The sequence below is a fragment of the Rhodotorula toruloides genome, assembly GCF_000320785.1.
Source record: "Rhodotorula toruloides NP11 unplaced genomic scaffold Scaffold18, whole genome shotgun sequence".
NCBI classification, from domain to species: Eukaryota; Fungi; Basidiomycota; class Microbotryomycetes; order Sporidiobolales; family Sporidiobolaceae; genus Rhodotorula; species Rhodotorula toruloides.
The window spans coordinates 313,007-336,862 of record NW_015622978.1 but is presented as its reverse complement, the minus strand read 5'-3'; the positions used below and the strand labels follow the sequence as shown (position 1 = coordinate 336,862).

Here is a 23,856-nt window from a genome sequence, read left to right as displayed (position 1 = left end):
GAGACGCTGTCCCAACCAGGGAGCGGTGCGCAAGCGGGTACGAGGTCGTCAGGGAGACCTCGAAACCCTTTCTTCTCCTCTCACTCAGGCTCACATTTCGCTGAACTTGCTGCACCTCGCATCCCGTTCTTCCACGGTCTCAGAAGCTCTACCGGCTCCGCCAAGCTCCCCCCAACCCCTCGTACACGCATCGTCCGCCTTCATCAGTTCACGAGGATTCCACATCTCGGCTCAATGATGCTGCGACGGGCGGGCGGTTCAGTGCGACTGGGCCCACCCTCCAGAACACCAGAACACGGACGAGGTCGACCAGCTGCTCTTCTCGCTTCGAAGACAGCCATCCGGACACCTCTCCTCTCCCCACTCTCGAACCTCTCCCCGCCATCTCGCTCAATTGCCGTGCCAGCAGCGCGCAAGGGATTCCCGACATTCAACTGGCGGAGCGGGCCGTACGCCGGCCAGAAGTGTCACGAAGTTCAGGTGGTCAAGAATGCAGACGATGCGAACCTCCTTCTCGAGTCCTGGACAGCCGAGTGCGGACACGCTTTCGACTCCCAGGTAAGAAGTAGACACTGACAACGTTCGACGAACAGCCGCATAGCCATCGACTTTGAGCCAGGCCCCATTCCGAACTTGAATTTCGCTCGTAGACATTTGCGCCAGCGAGACATGACGTTGAGCGAGGGTGTCCTCGGGCTGAGCGACGGATACGGAGTCCTGTGTGAGTTGGTTCGTCCATGCTCGTGATTGTCATGGACCAAGCTAACCTTGTGGGTCGGGTCAGTGATGCAGGTTCCTTCCCTCGACCGTTCGTCGTCTCCTTCTCCGGTACCACCGCCCAGCATCTGAGCAGACCGTCTCGCAGGCATACCGGAGAAGTTCCGTGAAATGATGGAGAATCCGGCGTTGCAAAAGGTCGCGATCGGCGCAGACTGTGCGTACTCGAGCCTTCCTCGACACTCCCGGATGCTCATGCGTTCTATCCGCAGGGCACATCCGCGAGATGATGCTAGACTTCAACCATTTCAAGACACAGCCGACCAACGTCCTCTGCTTGCGTCGACTCGCTTGCCTCGCGTACCCAATGCTCGACGAGCGCGAGCTGAACGGCATGGTGCTCGACGGGTGGGTCCATCACATGGGAAAAGAAGTGCTCGGCGTTCGCCACAGCGTCTACACGCACGACTCTGGCTACCGAATGGAGCTCAAACCCGACAAGCGTGACTGTGCGCCGCTTGTTTCCCTTGGCCCTTCTTCGCGCGCGCGCTGACCTTCTGTCCCTGCAGTGCTCGTCAACCGAACGTGGTTCGTTCATTGCGCAGACGTCGCTATACGACAACGGTTACGCACGCGCATCGCCAAGAAGGCGGGAAGGCTGAAGGAAGTTGGGAAGTGGATGGAGGCGGACTGGACGGAGGAAGAGGCGTTCGAGTATGCTCAACAGTATTGCTCATTCTGGGCCGGCGGTGGCATGCCCCATCGGGCGCAATGAAGCTGGCATTCGCGCGTCGCACTCGATGTCCTCGTGTTATTCGTTTCTTCGGGTCTGCTTGACGTTCCGCGAGGCTTCGTCGAAGGCTTCCTCTCTTCGACGAAGCCTCTCGCACGATTGAATGGGAGGTCACTCTGCTCATTTGCAGCTTTCTTACGCTCAACTCTTTGCTATTGCTGCGCCACCTACTCCCGCCTTCGTTCTCCAACTTCAGCTCGCGCCTGCGCCTCACGTCTAAGCCCCGAGCTCGGACGATACCCATGAGTCCTCGCGGTCTCGACGCCTGCCATTGATCGGCGATCAGCGGGAAGGAGGACGAAGGGATGAGATTCTGGAGGATGTCGAGGAAGCGAGTTGGTCTCGTCGTTGGCGCATGTCGACGGAGTTCTTCGAGTGTTGGCTGCCACGTTGATGGGTCACCGTCGACAGGTACGTTGAACAGCTGGAAGCAGCGGAAGAGACTGAACGTCAGCGATCTCTCAGACATCTGCTCGACGGCGAGCCACTCACCTGTCTCCTGCACCCAGTCTCGTACTCCCTGTCTGCTTTCGCACAGCGGGATGTCCTCATGCCGCGCCGAAGAGATCGAGGACCTCGTCCATCGACTTGGCGAGCGAGTCTCCGCCCTTCGCGAGCTCGACAGGCTTCTCCTTCCTCTCGACAAGGGGCTGTAGAGATAGCAGACCACGACAGGTCAGCTGAGACAAGTCAACAAGCGGGACGAGGGGACACGCACCTTGTTCGACGCCTGCAAAGCCTCCCTCAACTCGTTCCGACCAGCGTCCAGCTTCTCCCGCGCATCTGCGTCCTTTGCCTTCTGCGCTCCACGCTTGCCCTTCCCACCGGCCGGCGGCTTCATCGAGAGAAGCGAGGGTTTGAGCTTCGTCGTCGAGGTGGTCGAGCGGCGCTTCGGCTGCGTCGGGGCGCGCTGCTGAAGTCGCGAATCAGTCCAAGAGCGTTCCAGTCAGCCGTCAAGCACGCTCACCTTGCCGGGCATCGTGTGTGCGCGACGAGGAGGAGCGCAAACCCGACTTCGCCTCTTCGCCAGCGACGGGCTACTTTCTCGTTACATCGACGTTCCTTGGCTGCCCTGCTCAGCTGCAGATGCTTGCAAGTTGCTCAGACTGCCTGCAACGAAGCAGCAACTCCCCCAGAGCCGTTGCTGTTGCTTTCTCACCTTCATCTCCTTGAGCGACTTGAACGGCTCTGCTGGTCCTACGACACGTCTGAGCGTTGTACGAAGCGGGTCAGCATGCTCCCTGTACTGTTTCTACAGCGCCCGCCGCTCGACCTGCACGCCTCGCCGGTCGAGTCCGCGGACCTGTGTCTCCTCTCCTCCCTTTCCCTCCTTCCACCTCGCTCAGCCTGCCGATTTCGCTCGACTTGCCTCGCTAGCGCACCCAGGAAACCTGCGTTGACAAGGTGACACCGCTCACACCGCCGTCGCACCCCGTCAGCCCGCCTCAGCCGCCGTCTTCTCATGCCGCCTCGTCGCCGCTACCCCCGCAAGGAGAAGAAGGAGAAGCCCGTCATCTTCGGACCCGAGCCTCCTCCCAAGGAGCCTGTTGCACCGCTAGAACCGCGTCCGACCGCAACCGAGGGCGAGACGGCTACGCAGGACCAGGACGGGGAGCAGGAGCAGGGGACGAGCGGAGTGCCTCACATCGATGGCGGAGCAGGGGGCGGGGGAGGCGGGAGGGGCAGGAGGCGCAAGAAGCTGCCGAAGAAGAAGTTCAACAAGGACAGTCGCGGCGGGTGGGAGGACGACCATGTCGAGCGCGACCCTCACCCCGAGGACAAGGGACGGTATGAGCCGTGAGTCCACCTGTTCGCTCACTTCGATGAACACTAAGCTGACGTACTCAAGTTTAGCTCGCTCCCATGGGACCTCCGCCTCCTCCGCTGCTGCGACGAGTTCCGCTCCCTCCGCTCGCTGGGCCAGCGTGCGTCCCAACACGTCCCCAACAGCCGAGCTACTGTACTGACTAACTTATGACACAGTCCCGTACAAGGTCAACTACCAGAATGTCCTGCGCTACTTTCAAGTCGACATTGTCGCCCTGCGCGAAAAGTACGGGATGCAGTCCTTGCGCGGCTACGACCCGGACGACTTTGACGACGACGCCGGCGGCGAGGACGGCGACGAGGAAGACGACGGCGACGAGGCGAAGGAGGCGACGGTCGAGGACGTTGTCGAGAAGACGGAAGACGAGTGGGCCGAGACAGTCTTCAGCCTGCAAAGACTCGCAATCTTCTTCAACAACCGCACGAACGACGGGTGCGTATCCCCACCCATTTTCAAGGCTCTCGGCGCTGACCGCCTCCGCACAGCTATGTCCCTTCGCTCTGGCTCGCCCCCATTGTCATGCAGAGCTTTCTCAAGTTCATGCTTACCCGCAAGGTCTTCCCCGGCCGCAAGAAGGCTATCGAGGACTGCATTGCGATGTGCGGCATTGCGAGGGCGCAGCGTGAGTTGCCTCGCCCAGATAATCCTTGCGGTCGCTCACTTTGCCTCGCCCGCAGTTCACCCGGCGCATCTCCTCCTCAGGCAAGCTGTCAACGTCTCGACCCTCGGGCCCGCCATCCGCGTCCTCTTCCCCGAGCCCGACTCTGTCCTTCCTTCGCCCATCGTCGACCGCCCTGACCCGGTCAAGCAGCTCACCGACCGTCTGCCCGACGTCTTCTCCGCCATGAGCATTGTCGACGATGCAGACGAAGACAACGAGCTCGGCGCGGAAGTTGTCTCGCCGCCGGAGATGCCGACGTGGGAACAGGCCAGGCAGGCGAAGCAGGAGAAAGAGGAGAAGGAGCCGGACGACCCGGAGGAGAGGACGAGGAGGCGATTCGCTGGGCTCAAGGAGCGCTTTGAGCGCGAGGCGAAGGCGATGGAGGCGTGGCAGAAGTGCGGGAGGAAGGACAGGACGTCGACGAGCGTCCTGAAGGACGCGCTTGACAAGCTGCACAAGGGCGGGAAGGAGGTCGAGGGGGAGTGGAGGGTCGGGTACCGCGAGAGAAGCGCTCGCTCGCTCGTCGGGTGGGAGATCGTGTATAAGGGCAAGGTCGCGCCTGTCGCAGCCGAAGGAGACGCCGGTGACCCGCAGCAGACGGAGGAGGAAGAGCACATGCTCGTCAAGGTTCAGCTCTCGCCGCACCAGCGCGACTTCCCCGTCACCGACGCCCTCTTCTTCCCCTCTATCTCGACGCAAGACGCCCTCGCTACGCTCGGCAATGACGACTCGATCATCTCGCACACACTCGACGAGCCGCTCACCGTCCTCCTCGACCTCTCGCCCTCCTTCGACCTCAAGCACCTCGACGCGCTCAAGTCCTCCATTCTCGAATCCGACCTCACGCAACTCGTCTTCGTTCCGACCCTGCCAAACGACACGGTCAAGACGCTCTGGATCGTCGACCGTCTCTGGCGGGTCATCCCCTCGTACTGGCAGCACGCCGGCGACCTTCTCCGCGAAGAGCCTGGGAGGGTGATGAGCCACCCAGGAGGATACGGACCGTCGCCGCAGGAGGCGCTTGCGATGATTGAGGAGGAAATGGAGGCGGAGGAGGCCGAGAAGGCGAACAGGGCGTGCGATACGGGCGCGGGAGGCTCGGCTCAGGTGCAGGAGGAGGAAGAGCAGGAGAAGATTGTCGAGGTCGCTTAGGGAACGCTTGGGAATGGAGTCTCGCCTGGAATGAACCGCTTGACCTGTACGAAGCGGGACGAGAGGTTGCACGAGTGGCAGGAAAGCCTTCGCCGGTCCTCTGCTTTCCTTCGCCGGTCTATATGATCCTAAACCTCGGTAGACAAACCTGTACGGCGGACAAGGAGAGTGGTGGAAGTCGACTCTCTTCACCGCAGGATCCACTCCCGAGGACGGCACAGCTGGACTCGTTCATCACGCTCCGTTTGCTTCGCTTGACTATTGCTAGAGTTTGCTGAAGCTACTGAGTCTGTTTACACGCCCAGCCAACGCGCCATCGCCTGTCGTCGCCCGTCTCCGCCTCATCAACACTTACTTCCCTCCCCACCTGGCACGAACTCGGCGGCGGCAGAGCGTAGGGCCCGCCCGACTCGCCCAAGCTGGACACGCTCTTCAGGAAGAAGGGCAAGCGCGCGAGCCACCAAGCGCAGCAGCTCGCGCTCGACACGGCCGACCTCGACTCGCTCTCCTCGTCGAGTACCGCGTACGAGCACCTGCCCACCTCGTCCCCGACCAAGGCCAGCAACAACCGAGCGAGCGCATTTCCCTACTCATCCGCCTTCCCCCTGCCCGGCCAGTCGTTCGAGGCTGACGGCACAGCAAGTCCCCGGTCGCGACTTTCCCACGCCTTGGGCAACGTTCCGCCCCAACCCAGCTCGTCTGGCGGACAGGACAGCGCGGCATTCCCTCGTTACAACAGCAGGGTTTCGCCTCGCGGTCTCGGAATAGATGGGTTCGAGCCGAGAATGCGGGACGACGCGAGCGGGAGCGGGTCGAGTGGGCGCGAGAGTCGGACGGCGACTCGACCCAGGTCGCCTGACGAACAGTCGATACGCTCCGTAGCGTCGAGCTCGCAGGGACACAGCGCCGAGTCTGATGTGGTGGAGCGGCGGAAACGGATTGACTCGCTTGGCGCCATGTCGAGCAAGGCGAGCGTGAGGGAAGACAGGACGATCAGTGCCGCGAAGATGCCTGTACAGGCCGAATCTACACGGCCAGGCCCCATGTCGCCTCCGCCCGTTCGGAAGAAGACGATCAGCGGCGGCAGCACGGCGGGTCGCTCGTCTCTCAGCAGCGACACTCAGTCGACTCCTCGCCACCCTACACTCTCCAGCATGTCGTCCTTTACCTCATCCAACCGACCCTTCAGCAGCAACAGCACCATTGCGAGCAGTCGGTCAGGAGCAAAGGCTGAATACGCTTCGTCTACCCTCTCCAGCGCTCTTCCCTTCATGCCACGCCGAACTTCCGCCGTCTCGACCGCCTCTCGCACGCCTTCCTCCTATCCTCGCGACTCGGTCTTGCCGCCAGGCGTCTCGCCCATGTCGTCCGACTTCGATTTCCCTCGACCTGCAGACCCCGCCAAAGTCGACGAGCTATTCGACGAGCTCCTCCCACGAATCGGCGCAACTTCCGGCTCGGCCCTCGACGCAGCGCGCAATCTCGACACGGACAAGAAGTGGACGTTGATCTACAACGACGCATTCATGAAGTGGAAGAATGCGCGCGAGAAGATCACGCATCGGCCGGTCGAAGGGCGGAGCGCGCCTGCGGTCGGGACCTCGCGAGGCGGAGTTGCAGAGTACCCGATGAGTCCGCGAATGGGCGGAGCAGGAGCAGCGGGGGACAGGAGTAGCGCGAAGCCGTCTTGGGGGAAGAACGAGAGTCCCGAGTGGTACATCGGCAAGTTCATGGACGGGACGATCACACAGCAGCAGGTTGCGAGCCTGAGTGTCTGTTTGCGCACCTACGAGCTCGCGTGAGTCCCGCTTTCTGATCTGCCGGTCAGGCCTCCCTAACCTCGTCTCTCTTACAGATGGCTGCAAGCGTTCATCTCGCTCAAAGGGCAGGCGGTCCTCGGCAACGCGCTGCACAACATCAACAAGTCCGACACGCAGCGCAAGCCGGATGTCGGCATGGAAGCCGAGCTGATCAAGTGCCTTCGAACGCTCTTCAACCACACTGACGGCGCCCGCGACGCCATCGAGAACAACACGTCCATCTCGGCTATCACCGCGTCTCTCGCCAGCGAGATACCCATCCGAAAGAGCGTCATCGAGCTCCTCACCTTCTTCGTTGCCCGCGACCGCGTCAAGGGCTTCAACCTCGTCCTCAAAGGCCTCGACGACTTCTCCAGCTCGCGCCGCCTGCCCGGCAAGTTCGACGGCTGGTTCTTCTTTTGGGAAGCGGCGATCGACGGTCGAGGGAGGTTCGGTAGCTCAGTAGGAGCGAGCGAAGCGGTGATGAGTCTGCGAGGACAGGGCGCGAAGGACATGTCGCGCGGTCTGGTGGCGAGCTCGCCTTTGGCGGACGTCAAGGACCAGGCGCTCGCCGACTATGCGGCGACGAATATGCTCCTCATACAGGAGTTGTTGCGCGACCGCGATCTCAAGATCCGCATGCACCTCCGCGCCGCCATGGAGCTTTCGGGCCTCAAGCGCATCCTCGACAAGCACCTCGTCCTCGACCATCCTCTCCTCCGGCGTCTCATCTCCGACCACTACGAAGGCGCCGAAGCCGACTCGCTTGAGCTCGCCGACCAGATGAAGGAGGAAGTCCGCATGAACTTCTCCGACCCCCGCGGCTGCTTCGACGCGATCATCGAGAACACGGACGGCCGCGCACTCGACTTCCTCACCAGCACACTCAAGCACCTCCTCCTCATTCCGACGGAGCCGGAGTCGCGCATGCGGCATTTCCAGCTCATCGAACGCCTCGTCTCGGCCGTTGTGACCGACCGCAAGGGGCTCGACGGCGGCTTCACCAAGCTCATGGGCTCGAGTGTCGCCCAGATCGTCGCCTCTTTCGCTGAGCAGGACCGGCTGGCCGAGACGCAGGACGACCTCGAGGTTGCGCAATCGCAGGTTGCCCAGCTCAAGAAGCGGTGCGAGCAGCTAGAGGAGGAGTTAGCGGAAGGGACGAGCGGAGACGTCGGCAAGCTCAAGGGCGAGATCGAGCGTCTCGAGCGGGCGCTTGCGACTTCGCGCGCTGCGACGGACGGGACGAAGCAGGAGTACGCTGGCAAGGAGCGCGACTACCTCGACCAGATTGCCGCCCTCCGCGCCGACAATAGGATTCTATACGAACGCCTGAAGGCCGCCGGACTGCTCGACGGCATTGAGGATGACCTCCAGGACCGCATGGAGAAGCAGCTGCAGCGCAGCAAGACGATCCAGATCCTTGAGGGCATGTCAGCATCAGAGCCTCTCCCCGCGGTACCGGGAAAGACGATATTGGGCACGACGAGCGCGAGGCGGCGGATGGAAAACGGCATTGCGGCGGAGAGATCGATGACGGCCGACAGGCTTGCTTCAGGTGTTCGTCAGCCGGTGCGTTCTGACCTCTCCTCTTGGTTCACAACCTCAAGCGATGGCGAGCGCTGACGAACTCCCTGGCAGGTCTCTGCATGGTCTCCCACGCCCTCCCCTCCTTCGCATCGCACGCCTGTTCGACGCGCGGGTCAGCAGCAGCCTGCCGTCTCCGCCTTCTCGCCCGACAGCGACTACGACACGACTCCGCAGGCGGTGCGCGATCCGTCCACCTTCCACAACGACTCTTCGCCAGCGTCACCAACCGTCGCCCGCACTTCTCGGCCTGGACATGCCTCGCACCAGCGCCGGCCGACTCTCGCCGAGCAGATCCGCGATGTGGCCATCAAGATGGGCAGCAGTCCCGCCCGAGACTCGGTCGACACTGACAGCGTGCGCACCTCGTCGCAGCAAAGCCACTTCACCTACGCCAGCAACTCGACTGCGCCGACAAGTACCGCTCCATCCGACGTCGACTCGGCGGTCCCAGAGACTGTCATCGAGGCTGCCGAGGGCGACGAGGCCGGCAATGACCTGTCGCCAACGACGCGCAGACCTGCGGGTCAGAAGGTAGGCGTACCCGCCTCGTTCGCCGACTCGCTCGATAGCCTCATGCCGCCATCGGCTCTTGAAACGCCAAATCAACGACCAGATACCGTCTTCCTCGTCGGGCCCTATCACACGGCACCATCGACACCTCTCCTCGATGCAGAATCGCCCGCCGTCTCTCGCTCGATCACGCCGCCTCCGTTCCTCGCCCCTTTCGCATTCGGGACGGCCGATGTTCCCGCAACGCCGGTCGTGCAGGCTCCGACACCTTCTACGACACCTCCTGCTCATGCGCATGCGGACAGAGACGCCTCGCCCGAGTCTTCTGGTTTCTCCGCCGTTCCTGCTCCTCCTCCGCCCCCGCCGCCGCCGCCACCACCACCTCCGCCTCCGCCTGCGTTCTTCTCTGCTCCCTCAGCACCAGCCCCTCCGCCTCCGCCTCCTCCTCCGCCACCACCACCACCACCTCCAGGCAGCAATGCCATTCCAGGCGCACCTCCTCCTCCTCCGCCTCCACCGCCTCCTCGCCCGCCTGGACCTTTCGGCGCCGTCAAGACCGCGTCGACTATGCCACTCAGCGAAGTGCTCGCTGCGAAGGCAGGTCTTCGCAAGAATACCGGCGAGCGGTCACCCTCATCACCCTCGGGGCCAGGTGCTCCCCCGCCGCCTGCCCCGCCCGCGCCCGGCGCACCTCGCTTCAACCCAGCAAAGACGCCTGTCGGTCTCGCGCAGCGAAAGCTCAAGACGTTCCAGTGGGACAAGGTCTCGCCGCACGGTATCTCGTCGACGATCTGGGGTCGCAAGACTGGGGACGCCGACGAAGACGCGCGGGCGATTGCCGAGCGGCTGCGGCAGCAGAGCATCTTCGACGCGATGGAGGAAGAGTTCCGCGCCAAGCAGACGGTCAAGCTGGCGGTCAAGCGCGAGAAGTCGACCTTGACGACCTGCCTCGACTCTCGGCATGCCCAGAACATCGGTGTGTGCCGCAGACACTCGTTTTCAGCTGACTGCTGACCCGTCGTCCGCTCCGCAGAGATTACGGTTCTCAAGCCGGCCGGCAGCGCGACCGACGACGCCTTCACGAAGGTCAAGGCTGCGGCCGGTCGCATCCTCCGCTACGACGAGGGGCTTGGCGAGGCGTTCCTCACGGAACTCGTCGCTTTGCTGCCGAACCCGGATCAGGAGTCGAAGCTCAACATGCACAAGTCGACCCCGCAAGAAGACCTCGACTTCTTGGCGCCCGCAGACCGATTCCTCGTCGAGCTTCTCAAGATCGAGCACTTGCGGCCGCGCTTGAAGGCGATGATCTACCGGGAAAAGTTCCTGGAGAACATCACCCGGCTGGAGGAGGAGGCGGAGAAAGTGTACGCGGCATCGAAGGCCCTCCTCGACGCGCCCCATTTCTCCGAGTTGCTCAAGGTGCGTTCGCTCCATCTCTCGCTGCTCCACCATCCCAACTGACATTTGCGCCGTTGCACAGCTCATTCTCATGCTCGGCAACTTCCTCAACGCGACGAACCACAAGGGTAACGCGCAGGGCTTCAAGGTCAACTCGATTAACAAGCTTGTCGACACCAAGTCGTCGCAGTCGAGCAACCGCACCCTCCTCCACTTCGTTGCCAAGACGGTTACCCAGACGATGCCGAAAACGGAGCTGTTCCTCGAGGAGTTGCACAAACCTGCGGACGCCTTCAAGGGTAAGCAAGACGTGGGACGAGCTTTGCCCGCGCCCGTACTCACACAGTGCCTCTCTACAGCCGACCTGTCGCACGTCCGCGCCGCCCTCATCGACTTTGCAACCCAGCAAGAAAGCCTCGACAACCTCCTCAACACGCACTTTGATGACCTGTCCAGCCTGCACCCGGACGATGGCTTCCCTAAGAAGATGTTCCGCTTCCGTCGTGAAGCCGAAGACCGCCTCGCCGCCCTCAAGGACTCGCTCCGTCTCGCCGACTCGACCTATAACCAGGCGCTGACCTTCTACGGCGAAGACGCGAAGAGCATCGCCAGTACCGACGAGTTTTTCAGCGTCTTCAAGACGTTCGTCTCGTCGTACAAGACGGCGAGGGAGGACAATCGCCGAGCGGAGGAGGCGAGGATCAAGGCGGAGCAGGCGGCGGCTCGCAAGGCTGAGGCGGCAGCTGCCGCGGCGGCGGCGCTTCAGTCAGGCGACTCGCTTGTCGAGGATATGCTCAAGACGCTTCGCGAGCAATCGCTTGACACGCCTCGCGCCGTGCGTCGCGCTGGGCGGAAGAACCTGCTTGCGGGCGGTAGCTCGTCGGGCAAGGAGTCGCCGAGCGCCCTTCTCTTCGACCGCAGCGGCGCGACATCGCCAACGCCTGACGGGCTGGGCTCGAGCGGCGGATCAAGCTCGTCGCGGGTCGACGGCCTGGACGACTTGCTTGCCAGCGGTCAAGAGCTGATGGCTCGCTTGACGGGCGAAGGCGTGCGTTCCTTCCTCTCTAGCGCCTGTATCGTATGTCCAGCACTAAGACGTTATTTGCGCAGTTTGCCACCGCTTCACCCACACCAGCCGCCGCTACCCTCGCAACTCGCCGCGCCCGAACCCGCGACTCTCGCCGGACAACCCGCCAAGACCTACTCTCTCCCATCTCTCCGGATGTCGCATCCCCATCCCTGTCGCCCGACGCCTTGACCCTGCCATCCACCCCGAACAGCGAGAGCGTCGACGAGAAGGACGCCGACAGTCCTGCGACGCCTATCACGCCTACGCCGGCATCTGCCAAGGAGGCGCGGAGGGGCAGTAACGAGACGACGCGAGCGTCGATCAGTGTTCGCGATGAAGACGAGGAAGTCGAGGAGCTGGCGGACGAGGCGGAGGACGAGGTCCCCGAGATCCGTGCAATTGGCTGAGCCTGTACCTATACCCCTTCCCGCACACGCTTTCTGTGTCTGTCACCCCTTCTATCGCTTCGATACCCCTTCCCACCCTGTCCTGTCCATCTCCGTCGCATCCTTGCATCTGGGTATAGTCTCCTCTCGTTCGCTCTCCACCCTCTTCATCTCGCGGTGCAGCAGGTGCCGCGCCTAATGTATCGTCTCTCAAACGCTTTAACTCGCGCTGTGGTAGCGAAGTGGCGCAGCGAGACCAGAGAGAAGCACGACCGAAATCGCTCTTTTTGCGGAAGCGAGAGTGCAAAGGGCAAAGCGAAGGGAAGAGGCACAGAGAGGAGGTGAAAAGACCAATGTTGCTGCTCGGGAAGAAACTATTTGACCAGGCGCGAAAGGTAAAACGAACGAGGGCGTGAGGAACAGATGTCGGTATGAGGGAAAGGGAAGAGCGGAGAGGGGAGAGGGAGGAGGGGTTGCTGGCGGTTTACATGTACTGCGCCAACCAGCGGAAACCTGCGCGTAATGGTTCGAACGTCAACAATAAGCTCAACTAGGTCGAGAACCAAGCCAGTCAACAAGAGCAAGCTAGCGAAACCGAACGCACCCTCTCCGTAGCCCTGGCGCATGACGACCGAGCACATGAAGACCTCGATGGGGCGCATGTCGGTGAGGGGGACCTTGCCCTGCAAGCGGAATGCGACGTCAGTGTCGCGCGTTTGGCACTTCCACAATGTCTCCCGTGCCGCATTCCGCAGCTCGGTGGCACCGTCGGCAAGCTCGAGATGAGCGAGCGGATGACGCACCTTTCCAGTCGTCGCGTGCAAGCCCAACGCGTACCTCAACTCCTCCTCGCTAACCGCACCAGGCGCGTCGATCTTGTTGCCGAGGATGAGGAAGGGGACCTTTGCGAGCTCTTCGATGGCGAGGAGCGCATCGAGCTCGGCCTTGGACTCGTGGAAGCGCTCCGTGTCCTGCGAGTCGACGAGGAAGACGATGCCGTCGACTTCGGGGAAGTAGTCCTTCCAGAGGCGGCGGGCTGCACGCGAATACTTGTTAGCCGTCGTGCAATCTGGCGAGATTGCCTTCACGGCAGAGAACAGGACGCACCCTGCTGGTGACCGCCCAAGTCGTAGGTCGTGAACTTTACACTCCCGATCGCCAACTCCTCAGACGCTGCGAGTCATTGGCGACAAATGTCAGCACTGTAATTTGTCGGCAGGGGAGATACGCCAGTGACAGCTCGGCGAGACTCACTCGGATGCAAAGTGGGCTGGAGAGTCGCCAAGCGGTCGTTCTTCAGCATGTGGAGGAGGGTCTGCGGGCGCAATCTCAACACGTCAGCATGCTCTGCCAAACCATTGCAACTTTGACGAGCAGGAAACGCAGAAGCTGTCACTTCGGCAACTTCGGCTGAACCCCGCTCGAGATGCGCGGCCGGAAGAACAAGTGCCCCGCCGCCGTACTGAACGAAGACTGAAGCTGAACGCACCGTCTTGCCTGCGTTGTCGAGACCGAGGAACAAGATCTTCGCGTTCTTGTTCACCAAGCCTGTGGAGATGGGCGAGGAGGGCGAGGTCAGCCCAAGACTCGTTTGCGCGAGAATGACAGGAAGTGACGCACCGAACGACGCCAACAAGTCGAACGCCCACGAGAAGAGACCGCTAAACCAGGACCTGCGACGGAGACGAGTTGAGCGTGAGCGGGGCCCTCGATCGTTCGAGGAAGAGGCCGACGCACGACATGATGAAGTTGCGGAGGTCGTGCGAGCTGTAGAATGCGTAGAAGTGATCAGTACAGCGCTCTGCGAGTCGAAGGGAGCGTGTTGGGGGTCCCGAGACGGAAGCCGGCAATGGTGAGAGGAAGCGGGAGATGGGCGAAGTCGCGTCCAGCTGCGCCGCTCAGGGCTTCTACCGCTCCAGACATCCTTTACATGTCCCGCTACCCTCCGAACGGCCAGTCCTACGTCGTGTAGGGGCGGAGAAACGGTGATCTGGGTCGGGGATGCGCAGGGTACACGAGGCGGCGACAGGCCACCAGGCGGGCTGGCAGCGCTTCCGGCGCGTATGAACGTTCCTCCAAGTCCTTCTATCGTCCAGGAACCTTCTACAGGCCGTTGTCGCTGCTGTCAAGTGTCTCGAGATGGTTGGCGGCGACGAGCTCGCTGGCGAGGGTACGTGGCGATGCGGGACCGGTTCGAGCGTGTGCAGAGGATACTCACGCGTGTTAGGAAGAGTGCTCTGCGCGAGTCTGCAGCTGTGCGAGTGCGAGGCGGAGACCAAGTCGCGGACTGACGAGCGACGACGAGAGGGTCCTCCTTGAACCGCACACACCCACAGACTCGCTGGACTGATCTCTCAGAGCTATAGTGCACTCTCCCTGGGACTGTCACACTCAGTCGACCCCGCTTGAACGAGCTGCCGCCGTCTCCTCGTCCTTTCGCACGCCCCTCGCCATCACCAACCCTCTCCCCGTCGACGACGCCGCAGAACAAGGCTAAGCGATGTCTGGAAAGGGCGCACGGGAGAATGTCTGTGAGTTCACGCTGTTCTCTTCTTCCGCTGTTCCTTCGTCCTCGCGCTCCTCCCCCACCTCCTCCCGATCTTGCGTCGACCACGACGGACGCTGGGACAGCTTGTGGAGCTTGGGGCAGGACGAGGACGACCAGATAAGCTGTGAGGGCCGACGACGATCTGGAGCGAGACGCTGCACCGCCTTGTCCGCCTGTCGTTCTCGATACGGTTCCGCCAACCTCTCAAGAGTCTCTGCAGTCGCCCGCTCTCATGCTGACTATTCATGACTCCTGCAGTCCCGACGCGGATGAACCTGACTGTCACCAAGACGCGACTGAAGGGCGCCCAGACTGGACACAGCTTGCTGAAGAAGAAGGCAGATGCGTTGGGCAAGGTGCGTTGGTATTCACTCTGCCCGGGATACTGGCCGGCGAATGCCTCACGCTATGTTGACGCGCATACGCACTGTCGATGAGCATCACTAACGCTACGGACTTCTTCGCTCGCAGCGATTCCGCGCCATCCTCGCCAAGATCTCCGAAGCCAAGCTCAAGATGGGCCGAGTAATGCAACTCGCCGCCTTCTCGCTCGCCGAAGTGACCTACGCGACAGGCGACATCGGGTACATGATCCAGGAGTCGGTCACCGAGGCGAGTTTCCGTGTCCAGGCCAAGCAGGAGAACGTCTCGGGGACGATCTTGCCGGCGTTTGAAATGGTGCGGTCGGGTGGTGGAGAGGGTGGAAGTGCACAAGGACAGAACGGAGGTGCGCTCGGAGCGAGGTCCTCCCACACTCGCATCCGCTGACTGTGCCGTGTGCAGGTTTCGGCTTGACTGGTCTCGGACGAGGAGGACAGCAAATCCAGCGCTGTCGCGAGACCTTCTCCAAAGCAGTCGAGACGCTCGTCGAGCTCGCTTCCCTCCAGGTTCGTCCCGCCCTTCTCCCCTCGTGAGAGATTTTAGTTGACATGCTTGATCCTTCGCAGACCGCCTTTGTCATCCTCGACGACGTTATCAAGATGACGAACCGGCGTGTAAACGCTCTCGAGCACGTCATGATCCCTCGCCTCGAGAACACCATCTCGTACATCAACTCGGAGTGCGTTTCACCCTCCCTCCCTTCTCCTCCCTCGCTGACGGACGTGTGACGGACTAGGCTCGACGAGATGGACCGCGAAGAGTTCTTCCGCCTGAAAAAGATCCAGTCGAAGAAGAAGCGCGATAATGCGGTCAAGGAGGAGGCGGAGACGGCTGCGCGGGTCGAGCGCGAGGCGAGAGAGGATGCGGAGGCATCGCAGACGGGGTATGGAGCCGGAGCGGGCGCGGGAAATACGAATGCCGGGACGTCGGGCGAGAAGAATTTGTTGGCCGACAAGGACGAGGATGGTGAGTCGTCGCCGTTCTCTCGGTCGCAGCGCGGGAAGCTGACCATTTGCGCACGGCAGTCATCTTCTGAGCTATCTCTCCTGCTGTATCACTCATGCTGCCTTCGCAACGCGTCTCTTTTCTCAGAATCCCGTTCGAGCCTTCGAGATTGGTTTTTGCAAGCACGCCCGGAGACGGGTGCCTAGAGAAGGGGAGGGATGATGGTAGCACACAAAAGCGGGAGAGACGATAGATCGGTACACAAGGAGGGTTCAACTAGGTATGCGAGAAGCGAGGCGGGCGAGAGCAAGGCGATCAGGCGTTCACTGCGCGCGAAAGTCCTGGGGTCAGCCAAAGCGTAGAGAGGAGGGCACGTTCGGAACGCACTGTAGGTCGACGGCTCGATGGTCTCGGGCAACTCGGTGATGGCGACCTCGAACCTGCTCTGGATGCTCTTGAGGACCTCCTCGTTCTCGTCATTCGCAACAAACGTGATGGCGAGACCCTTGGTACCGAAGCGACCCGCACGTCCGACACGGTGGAGGTACGAGTCGGCGTCGGTCGGGGTGTCGTAGTTGATGACGATGTTGACGCGCTCGACGTCGATACCGCGACCGAAGATGTCGGTCGCGACGAGGACGCGCTTCTCGAACGCCTTGAACTGCTGGTAGCGGCGGATACGCTCCTCCTGGTTCAGGCCAGAGTGGATCGCGATCGACGGGAAGTTGCACTCGCGCAGGAGGCGGTCGAGCTCGATCGCGCGCGAAACCGACTTGACGAAGATGCAGACCTGCGCAGCGAGTCTCGCCCGTCAACGTCGTTTCCACAAGCAAGGCTTCAGTCGAACGCACCTGGTTGAACTCGAGCGAGTCGAGGAGGTCGTTGAGCTTGCGGTTCTTGGCCGACTCCTCGAGGCGGACAAAGTGTTGTTGCAAGCCGTGGAGAGTGAGCTTCTTCTCGTCATCGACGTAGATCTCAAGCGGCTGCACATACGTTCGGATCCGATCAGCTCGGAGAATAAAGAGAAGGCGGGAAACGCACAGTCTGCATGAACTTCTTGCACGTCGCGCGGATCTCCTTGGCGAGCGTGGCGGAGAACATCATGACCTGCTTGTGGTGCGGCGTCGCCTTAAAGATCTCCTGGATGTCGCGGCGCATGTCTGTTCGTCGTGTCGGGCGAGATGAGGCGAGGCGAGTTGAGGCGAAGAGGCAGACGGGCGAGGCGAAGTTGAGACGATGAGTCGGGTAATGAGGGTCGAGTGGGTCGAGGAGAGCGCGAGTAAGTGGTCGGGAGAGGGAAAGAAGAAAGAAGAAAGCAAGGTAAGCGTTCCGGTCTTGCAACTCGTCGACGGGGCTGTTATCCTCCTTCAGGACGACGGTCGCCCTCGCCTGTCGCGCGCAAGATGGCCAACCGCAAGAAGACGCGATACAGTCGAACGGCGGACAGGCGTCAAAGGTGGAATCGACGGCGGCGGAAGGCGAGATTAACGTCGTCGGTCCGTCGCCTGCGACAGGGACCGAAACAGGCGAGGCATCGTTGGGCCTCATCGAACGCATCTTGTCCTTGGCGAGGCGAGGCGTCAGAAATGGTCGGATCGAATGCTTGAGCCGTGTCGCGTCGAGCGAGGCGGATCGTGCGAAGAGAAGTCCGGATTGGCGATCATGCGATCGAGTCGAATTATACAGATACCTTGCGTGGAATGCATGGGCGGCAGGCGACGAAGCTAGAGAGAAAGAGAGACAAGTCGTGGTCGATGTCGAGCCTTGATGCCTCCGCTAGAGGTCTTCATTGGGCTGACGCGCGACGTTCGGTGCGCGCATCCGCTTGAGAGGCGTCGAACGCGCCTTTGCGTGTCCATGGCACGCGCGACAGACGAGGGTAGGTCCCGAGTATTGGGGCGACCGTGTCGAGGCAGAGTAGGAGACCTTGTGGACAGTCGAAGAGATAGCGAGGAGGGGTCGCAAAGCGAGACTAACCGAGGGACTCGAGCATCTTGTCGCACTCGTCGAGGACAAAGTGTCGGACCGAACCGGCCTTGAGGCTCTTGTCGCGGACGAGGGCGTTGAGGCGACCGGGCGTGCCGACGACGATGTGCGGGCACTTCTCCTTGTTCTTGAGCAAGTCCTGGTCGACCTTGACGCTCGTGCCGCCGTAGAAGACACCCGTGCGGACGTCCGGCATGTACTTGCTGAACCGCGCGTACTCGTTCTTGATCTGGAACGCGAGCTCGCGAGTGTGGCACAGGACGATGACCGAAACCTCGCCGTCAACCGGCTCGATCTGCTGGAGCGTCGCAGTCACAAACACAGCCGTCTTGCCTGTGAGCAATGCTCGCAATCGTCAGCCTCGTGCACGGCGACTCGCAGCTCGAAAGGCAGGACAAGGGCCGCCCGACTCACCCATTCCCGACTTGGCCTGGCAGAGGACGTCCATTCCAAGGATAGCCTGGGGAATGCACTCCTGCTGGACTGCGCACGGTGCAAGCATCCCATGTCAGCTCGCGCGTTTCTAGCGGACCACAACAAAGGGGGCGACTCACCCTCAGAGGGGTGCTCGAAACCGAGGTCCGAGATGGCGCGCAAGAGTTCGGGCTTGAGGAGGAAGTCACGGAAGCCAGTCGAGTGCACACCGACGTACGAGCCCTTGCCCTGCTTGTCGTCTGCGCCCGCACCGGCAGCAGCGTCGTCGCCGTTGGCACCACCAGCGGCGGCGGCGGGCGCGGCGACCGAGGGCTCGATGACGTCCTCCTCGTAGTCTGTGGGTGTCTGTGGGTCAGCTTGCGTGCACAGCAAGGGCGCGGAGCGGGCGTACCGATGAGGTCTTCAGTGGGAAGGGTGGAGGCCCTGTGCAACGACGGGGACAAGCGTGGTGAGCGCGGCGCGTGTGTGAGAGTGCTCTGGCGGTGCTCACATGGCTGCTGTGTGTCTGGATGCGGTGCGGAGGTGAGTGGGTGAGTAGGGACGAGAGGAGGCAGCTAATCCAGTGCAATACAACACGCAAATACAAACTCGGTTGTATTGTTTCAGAATACAAATCGATGTAATGTCGAGTTGTATTCCACTGATTACACTCGCTCTCGCTCTCGCTCTCTCACTCCTCACCGCTTCTTTCGAAGAGATGCTCGTTCCGAAGTGCTGCTGAGACTGCCGAGCTTTCATCCGACGCACTACCGCTTCCCGCTCGTCGCGCCAGCCAACTCTCGCTCTCCTCCCCTCCTCATCGCAACTCACCCTCGAACTCGCCCTCTCCCGCTCCGTAGACCAGCATGCCCCGCGCAACCCGCTCGACACCCGCGAACCGCTCTCCCACTCGTGCCGCACCCGCCCAACAGCCACCAGAAGCCCCCTCCTCGTCCTCCAACTCTCCCAAGAAGCGTGCGCGTCCCGACGCTTCCCTCGACATGCCTGACGCGCTCGAGGCGATGGAGCACAGGGATAGCGAGGGAAGGGTTGCGAGTGCGCCGAGGAAGACGCGTAGGACGGGCAAGGCGAAGGAGGGGAGCGAGTCGAATGTCGAGCAGTCAGGTGGGGGAGAGTCGGGCAAAGCTGCGACGGGGGAGAACGGGTCTCCCTTGCACGAGACTCGCTCGAGCGCAGCTATGGTGACCGACGACGAGCCAGCCGTGCCTGGCGGAGACGCCTCGCAAGCGTCTAGCTCGACTCTCGAGCAGGCGCATGATGGTCAAGTCATCTTCGACGGTTCGGGCATGTCAGCGGAGCAGCGGAGAAAGGCGAAGGGCAAGGGGAAGGCTGTCGAGCAGGAGGAGGTCAAGATGGAGGACGCAGGCGAGGACGACGAGTTGACGAGGTTGAGGAAAGAGCTGGCGGTCAGCAAGGAAGTGCGTCCGTGCGGTCTACCCTTCATGTCCCTGTACTTGGTTTGCTGATCTTCGCGGGTCAATGTACTGCTTCGGCTGCAGCTCATGGCACAGCAACAAGCCGCTCTCGCGTCCGTCCACTCCGCCATCGCCTGCGCAATCTGCACCGAGCCTCTTGACCGCCCGTACTCGCTGCAGTGCGGCCACGTCTTGTGCGTCCGGTGGAACACCGCTCTCGTCAGATCACTGCCACAGAAATCGAATGTGAAGGCTGACTGGCAGCGGATCCTTGATGATCCACAGCTGTCGCAAATGCCTCGTCACCTGGTTCTTCCGTGCCGATCCCGATGAAGAAGACCGCCAAAATGCAGCCGCTGAACAAGCTACCGGCTCCTCCTCCTCCTCGTCTTCCTCGTCGGACGAAGACGACGCCTCATCCTCCTCCGGCTCGATCCACTCACACATGGGCGGCCACATCAACGGCCGAGCATTCAACATTACCAATCTTGGCGACGACGACGAGCGCAAGCAGCGGATCTTTGACGCGACAAACGAGGCGTTGCTCAAGTACGGGTTCGACTTGCCGCCTGATGTGGTGAGGAGGTCGTTGGCTGGCGGTCGTCGAGCTGCCGACGACGAATCGGATGGAGGGAGGATCGTCGAGCTTGAGGAGGACGGGAAGGAGAAGGACGAGGGAGAGGAGGAGAAGCAGCTCACGCGCGACGAGCTGAGGCAGAAGCGGCTCGCTGCGTTGGCTCGCTTCGGGCTCAAGGTCGGTGGTGCAGGGGATCCAGCGGCTTTGACGAGTAGCGGCAGGTTCGAGGAGGTCAAGGATGAGGAGAAGGGCGATGAGCAGCCTGTTGCAGGACCGTCGACCGCTCGACCCGCTGCGGCCACGACGAACGCCTCCGCATCGACCAGCGCCCCTCGCCGTCCCGAAACAGCGTCAGCCGGTGCCCCTCCCGCCCCGCCCAAATCGCCTCTCAAGCCCCGCCCGCCCCCTCCTCCCGTCCCTGTCGGCGCCCACCGCGCCAAGAACCTCGTCTGCCCATCCTGCCGCGCCATCTGCTCCGAGCACTCCCCCAACCGCGTCTTCGTCCTCGACGAGATCGTCACCTCGATTCGGCGGTCGAACGTCGACGAGTCTGGTGCGGTCGGATCGAGTGCGGGTGCGTGGCGTGCGAGGACGGAGACGGCGGAGGACGGATGGCCGGCCATGGACGAGGCGGACGAGTCGTGGGGTGGGTTGTTCCCCGGACCTGGTGGGAAGGAAAGTGCGAGCGATAGGCGGAGGAGGCTCGCGCAGATCGTGAGGGACCGGGATGACGGAGTTAGACGATGTGGAGAATGCAACTGGGAGCTCGACGAGCGGACTGGAATCTGCGAGGGTTGGTGCGTAGCGACTCCTCCTCTCGCTCCTCCCGTATTCGGGACTGACTTTGAGTCTACTCTCTCCATAGCGGCCGTCGATGGGACATCTCGGACGACGACTCGGACGACACGGACGACACGGACGACTCGACTGACGACCACACATTCGGCGGCCTACTCGGCTTTGGTCGCCATCGTCTCGGACGCCAGCACCACGACGTGGAGCTTTCTGGGTCGGATGACGACTCGGACGATGGCTCTCAGCCAGCTCGAGCGGCGCTCTACGACTCTCAGGAGTCGTACGAGAGCGACTTTGTCGTCAAGTCGGACGAGGAGGAAGAGCAGGAGCGGGAGCGGACCGAAGCTCGCCTTCGCCGTCGTCGCGAGGCAGTCAGGCGCCGCCAACGTCGTCTCGAGGCTTCGGACTCGGAGTCAAGGGGATCTGGGTCGTCTGGATCCTCGTCGGCGTCCAAGTCTGGCTCGGACTTGTCGGAGGAAGACAACGACACCGATGACGAGCGTGATGCACGTCGTCGCCGCCGTGCTCGCCGCCAGCAAGGCGAGCGTATCGACCTCGGTTCCGACACCGATTCGGACGAGGATGGATCGCAAGGCTCGTCGAACGGGAGCGGAGATGCGTCGAGTGGATCGGGATCGGACAGTGGGGGCGGCAGCGAGCGAGGTGGTGGACGCGGCTTCCTCGACGACGAGGCGAGCGTCAAGAGGAGCAAGAAGAAGCGCATCATCATCGACTCGGACTCGGAGGACGACGAGTAGAACCTCCTCGTTCCCTCTTCTCTCGCTTCGCGTCTCTCTGCTTGTTGAGTGCAATCCAGCAGAATAGCATATCGTTACAAGACCTACGACACCCTCCTTCCTCCTCACTTCCTCCGCCGCGCGACAGCCGTCACAGCAGCTACCGCAATCGCCGCTCCCGCCGCACTTCCCAGCGTCGCCAGCGCACTCAACTTGCCCGGACTCATGGTCATCATGTCGCTCGGTCCGCCGTAGCCTTTTCCTGCTCCGCTACCGCTGCTGCTGCTGAAGGGCGAGTACCACCGTCGTGTGGGAGTTGCTGCGACGCCGGATGAGGAGGCGGGCGCGGAGGGTGAAGAGACGAGGGTTTCGAGAGCGGCGAGGCGGGAGGTGAGGGAGCGAAGCTGGGAAAGGAGGGAGTGGAGGTCGCGAGAAGCGGAAGGCGAGAGGCGGGTTGCGTCGGGAGCAGACGAGTCCTCGTCGTCGCTCTCGTCTTCGTAATCGGATTCCTCCTCCTCCTCCTCTTCAGCCTCTTCGCCGCCTGCCTCGCCATTCGCATGCCCGTTCGCGGTAGGCGGCGCCTTCTTGCCGAGCGTCGGAGGTGGGAAGTCGCTCGTAAATTCGGTCACGTCCGCTGCAGCTGCGCCGAGCTTGGCGAGCGACTTGGGCAGCATCGTCTGCGTGATTGTTCGGAGGACGCTGTTCGGGACCCAGGCTGCGAGACGAGCATAGTCAGCTCGCGGTCGAGGGGAAAAGAGGAACGGAAACGCACAGCCAAGCCCGGACAAGTCGGTGATCTGGACGATCTTGCTACCCTTGCCGACCTCCTCGATGAAGAAGCCCGAGATGCTGAGCGTCATGCGGTTGTACTGCGGAGTAGGCGGGACCTTGGGGTGGTCGACGGAGGTCGACGCGGCGAAGATGCGCAGTTTTTCGGCGGTAGGCTGGCCATCTTCCATGTCGTCTTCGGGCGTAGGCAGCTTGCCGGCCACGGACAGGAGGACAAGGTCCTTAGCCTTGATCATCGCCATCCCCTTCATCTGCATCGTTCTGAGCGAGAGCGATGGCATTGTCAGTCTCGCTCTAGCGGTGCGCCTGCGCCAGATGAGGAGGAAACTCACAGGGCATTGCCCTTCCTGCCGTCCACCTCGAACCGCTCGATCTCGCTCGCGCCAGAACACATCCCGTCCCACACCGGTCGTTTGCCGATATCCTGCAAGACCTGGAACAAGTTGCGGATGGGCACGTCGGGAAACGTTGCGCAGATGCCGAAGAGGGAGGAAAGCGTCGGGTGCTGGAGGACCTCGACGTTATCGCCCGAGAACGTCTTCTTCCAGTCGGACAGCGGGGCGGAGGAGATTGATGTTGTGGGCTTGACGGGGACGTAGGAGAGGAAGGCGGGCTCGGTGATGTGAAGGAAGTTGGCGACAGTCTCGTCGAGCTTCTCGGCAGCGAAGGGAGCGGGAGGGGCGGCCGCAACCTTCCTCTTGACCCGCCGCCTCGACTTCTGCTTCTCCTTAACGTCGACGCCGTTCCCTACACGCGCCTCCTCCTGGACAGCGGGCTGAACAACCGGTGCCGGTGCCGGTGAGGCGGTCTTGCGGCGCAGTCGAGTTGGGATGAGGTCGAGTCCAGCTCGCAGGACGAGCAGCAGAACGACCTGGAAAAGGCCGACGTGCAGGGTATCGAGGCCAAGGCGGGCTGCAAGGCAAGCTGTCAGTCCCACAAGTATCGAGGCGAGAGGAGGATAAAACGCACTTCGGCTCTGCACGATGAACCAGAGGGGCGAGAGGGAGAGCAGGAGGGAGAGAATCGACTTGTTCGTGTCTTGGACCGCCACCGCTTGCTGTGTCGTCGCCATGGCTTGTCGAGCGAGATGGCGTGAAGTGGGGATGAGAACGGGCGAGCGTGAGATCGTGGGACTTGTTGGAGCGTGTAGCGGGTGTCGATGAGCGTGCAGTCGCTGTCAGTGCAGCTCAACGCAAGCAGGCAGTCGAAAAGAGCGAGTCGTCGAGGAGAAAGAAGTGAGACGGCGACTTTTGTTTCGCTCGCCGGCGACGAAGGCGATGGTGAACACACTGCGCTGCGAATTGCAAAGGTATAAATGCGAGAGAAGGCACTAGCAAGTACAACAGCC

At 62.0% G+C, this 23,856-nt stretch overlaps 9 protein-coding genes across 9 annotated transcripts; 5 read left to right on the top strand and 4 right to left on the bottom strand.

Moving 5' to 3' along the window:
* Window positions 1-234: 234 nt before the first annotated feature.
* RHTO_02452 (uncharacterized protein) lies at window positions 235-1,492 on the top strand (the record flags this gene model as incomplete). The annotated part of the gene is made up of 6 exons (XM_016416127.1): window positions 235-533; window positions 594-721; window positions 785-808; window positions 866-934; window positions 990-1,226; window positions 1,287-1,492. The coding sequence occupies 6 exons, from the start codon at window positions 235-237 to the stop codon at window positions 1,490-1,492; spliced, it is 963 nt and encodes a 320-aa protein (XP_016271955.1).
* A 566-nt stretch (window positions 1,493-2,058) lies between these two features.
* Window positions 2,059-2,489, bottom strand: RHTO_02451 (uncharacterized protein; the record flags this gene model as incomplete). The annotated part of the gene is made up of 3 exons (XM_016416126.1): window positions 2,059-2,160; window positions 2,229-2,420; window positions 2,478-2,489. The coding sequence occupies 3 exons, from the start codon at window positions 2,487-2,489 to the stop codon at window positions 2,059-2,061; spliced, it is 306 nt and encodes a 101-aa protein (XP_016271954.1).
* Window positions 2,490-2,972: 483 nt separating this feature from the next.
* Window positions 2,973-5,151, top strand: RHTO_02450 (uncharacterized protein; the record flags this gene model as incomplete). Its single annotated transcript, XM_016416125.1, has 5 exons — window positions 2,973-3,307; window positions 3,365-3,435; window positions 3,494-3,770; window positions 3,824-3,960; window positions 4,016-5,151. The coding sequence occupies 5 exons, from the start codon at window positions 2,973-2,975 to the stop codon at window positions 5,149-5,151; spliced, it is 1,956 nt and encodes a 651-aa protein (XP_016271953.1).
* Window positions 5,152-5,936: 785 nt separating this feature from the next.
* Window positions 5,937-11,921, top strand: RHTO_02449 (RhoA GTPase effector DIA/Diaphanous; the record flags this gene model as incomplete). The annotated part of the gene is made up of 7 exons (XM_016416124.1): window positions 5,937-6,949; window positions 7,007-8,519; window positions 8,589-10,023; window positions 10,081-10,466; window positions 10,528-10,744; window positions 10,805-11,493; window positions 11,556-11,921. 7 exons carry the CDS (start codon window positions 5,937-5,939, stop codon window positions 11,919-11,921), a joined length of 5,619 nt encoding a protein of 1,872 aa, XP_016271952.1.
* A 463-nt stretch (window positions 11,922-12,384) lies between these two features.
* RHTO_02448 (GTP-binding protein SAR1) lies at window positions 12,385-13,642 on the bottom strand (the record flags this gene model as incomplete). The annotated part of the gene is made up of 8 exons (XM_016416123.1): window positions 12,385-12,413; window positions 12,505-12,583; window positions 12,704-12,936; window positions 13,008-13,073; window positions 13,155-13,215; window positions 13,390-13,448; window positions 13,521-13,573; window positions 13,638-13,642. The coding sequence occupies 8 exons, from the start codon at window positions 13,640-13,642 to the stop codon at window positions 12,385-12,387; spliced, it is 585 nt and encodes a 194-aa protein (XP_016271951.1).
* A 758-nt stretch (window positions 13,643-14,400) lies between these two features.
* RHTO_02447 (V-type H+-transporting ATPase subunit D) lies at window positions 14,401-15,865 on the top strand (the record flags this gene model as incomplete). The annotated part of the gene is made up of 7 exons (XM_016416122.1): window positions 14,401-14,431; window positions 14,707-14,804; window positions 14,920-15,175; window positions 15,232-15,335; window positions 15,396-15,508; window positions 15,566-15,795; window positions 15,855-15,865. The coding sequence occupies 7 exons, from the start codon at window positions 14,401-14,403 to the stop codon at window positions 15,863-15,865; spliced, it is 843 nt and encodes a 280-aa protein (XP_016271950.1).
* A 224-nt stretch (window positions 15,866-16,089) lies between these two features.
* RHTO_02446 (ATP-dependent rna helicase sub2) lies at window positions 16,090-18,687 on the bottom strand (the record flags this gene model as incomplete). Its single annotated transcript, XM_016416121.1, has 9 exons — window positions 16,090-16,100; window positions 16,162-16,564; window positions 16,626-16,757; window positions 16,816-16,934; window positions 17,752-18,093; window positions 18,175-18,243; window positions 18,315-18,530; window positions 18,587-18,618; window positions 18,686-18,687. Coding segments are annotated over 9 exons (1,326 nt in total).
* Window positions 18,688-19,040: 353 nt separating this feature from the next.
* On the top strand, window positions 19,041-21,740 carry RHTO_02445 (zinc finger protein; the record flags this gene model as incomplete). Its single annotated transcript, XM_016416120.1, has 4 exons — window positions 19,041-19,613; window positions 19,695-19,804; window positions 19,875-20,984; window positions 21,053-21,740. The coding sequence occupies 4 exons, from the start codon at window positions 19,041-19,043 to the stop codon at window positions 21,738-21,740; spliced, it is 2,481 nt and encodes an 826-aa protein (XP_016271948.1).
* Window positions 21,741-21,844: 104 nt separating this feature from the next.
* Window positions 21,845-23,580, bottom strand: RHTO_02444 (Lipid-binding START containing protein; the record flags this gene model as incomplete). The annotated part of the gene is made up of 4 exons (XM_016416119.1): window positions 21,845-22,434; window positions 22,492-22,769; window positions 22,841-23,420; window positions 23,478-23,580. 4 exons carry the CDS (start codon window positions 23,578-23,580, stop codon window positions 21,845-21,847), a joined length of 1,551 nt encoding a protein of 516 aa, XP_016271947.1.
* Window positions 23,581-23,856: the final 276 nt, after the last annotated feature.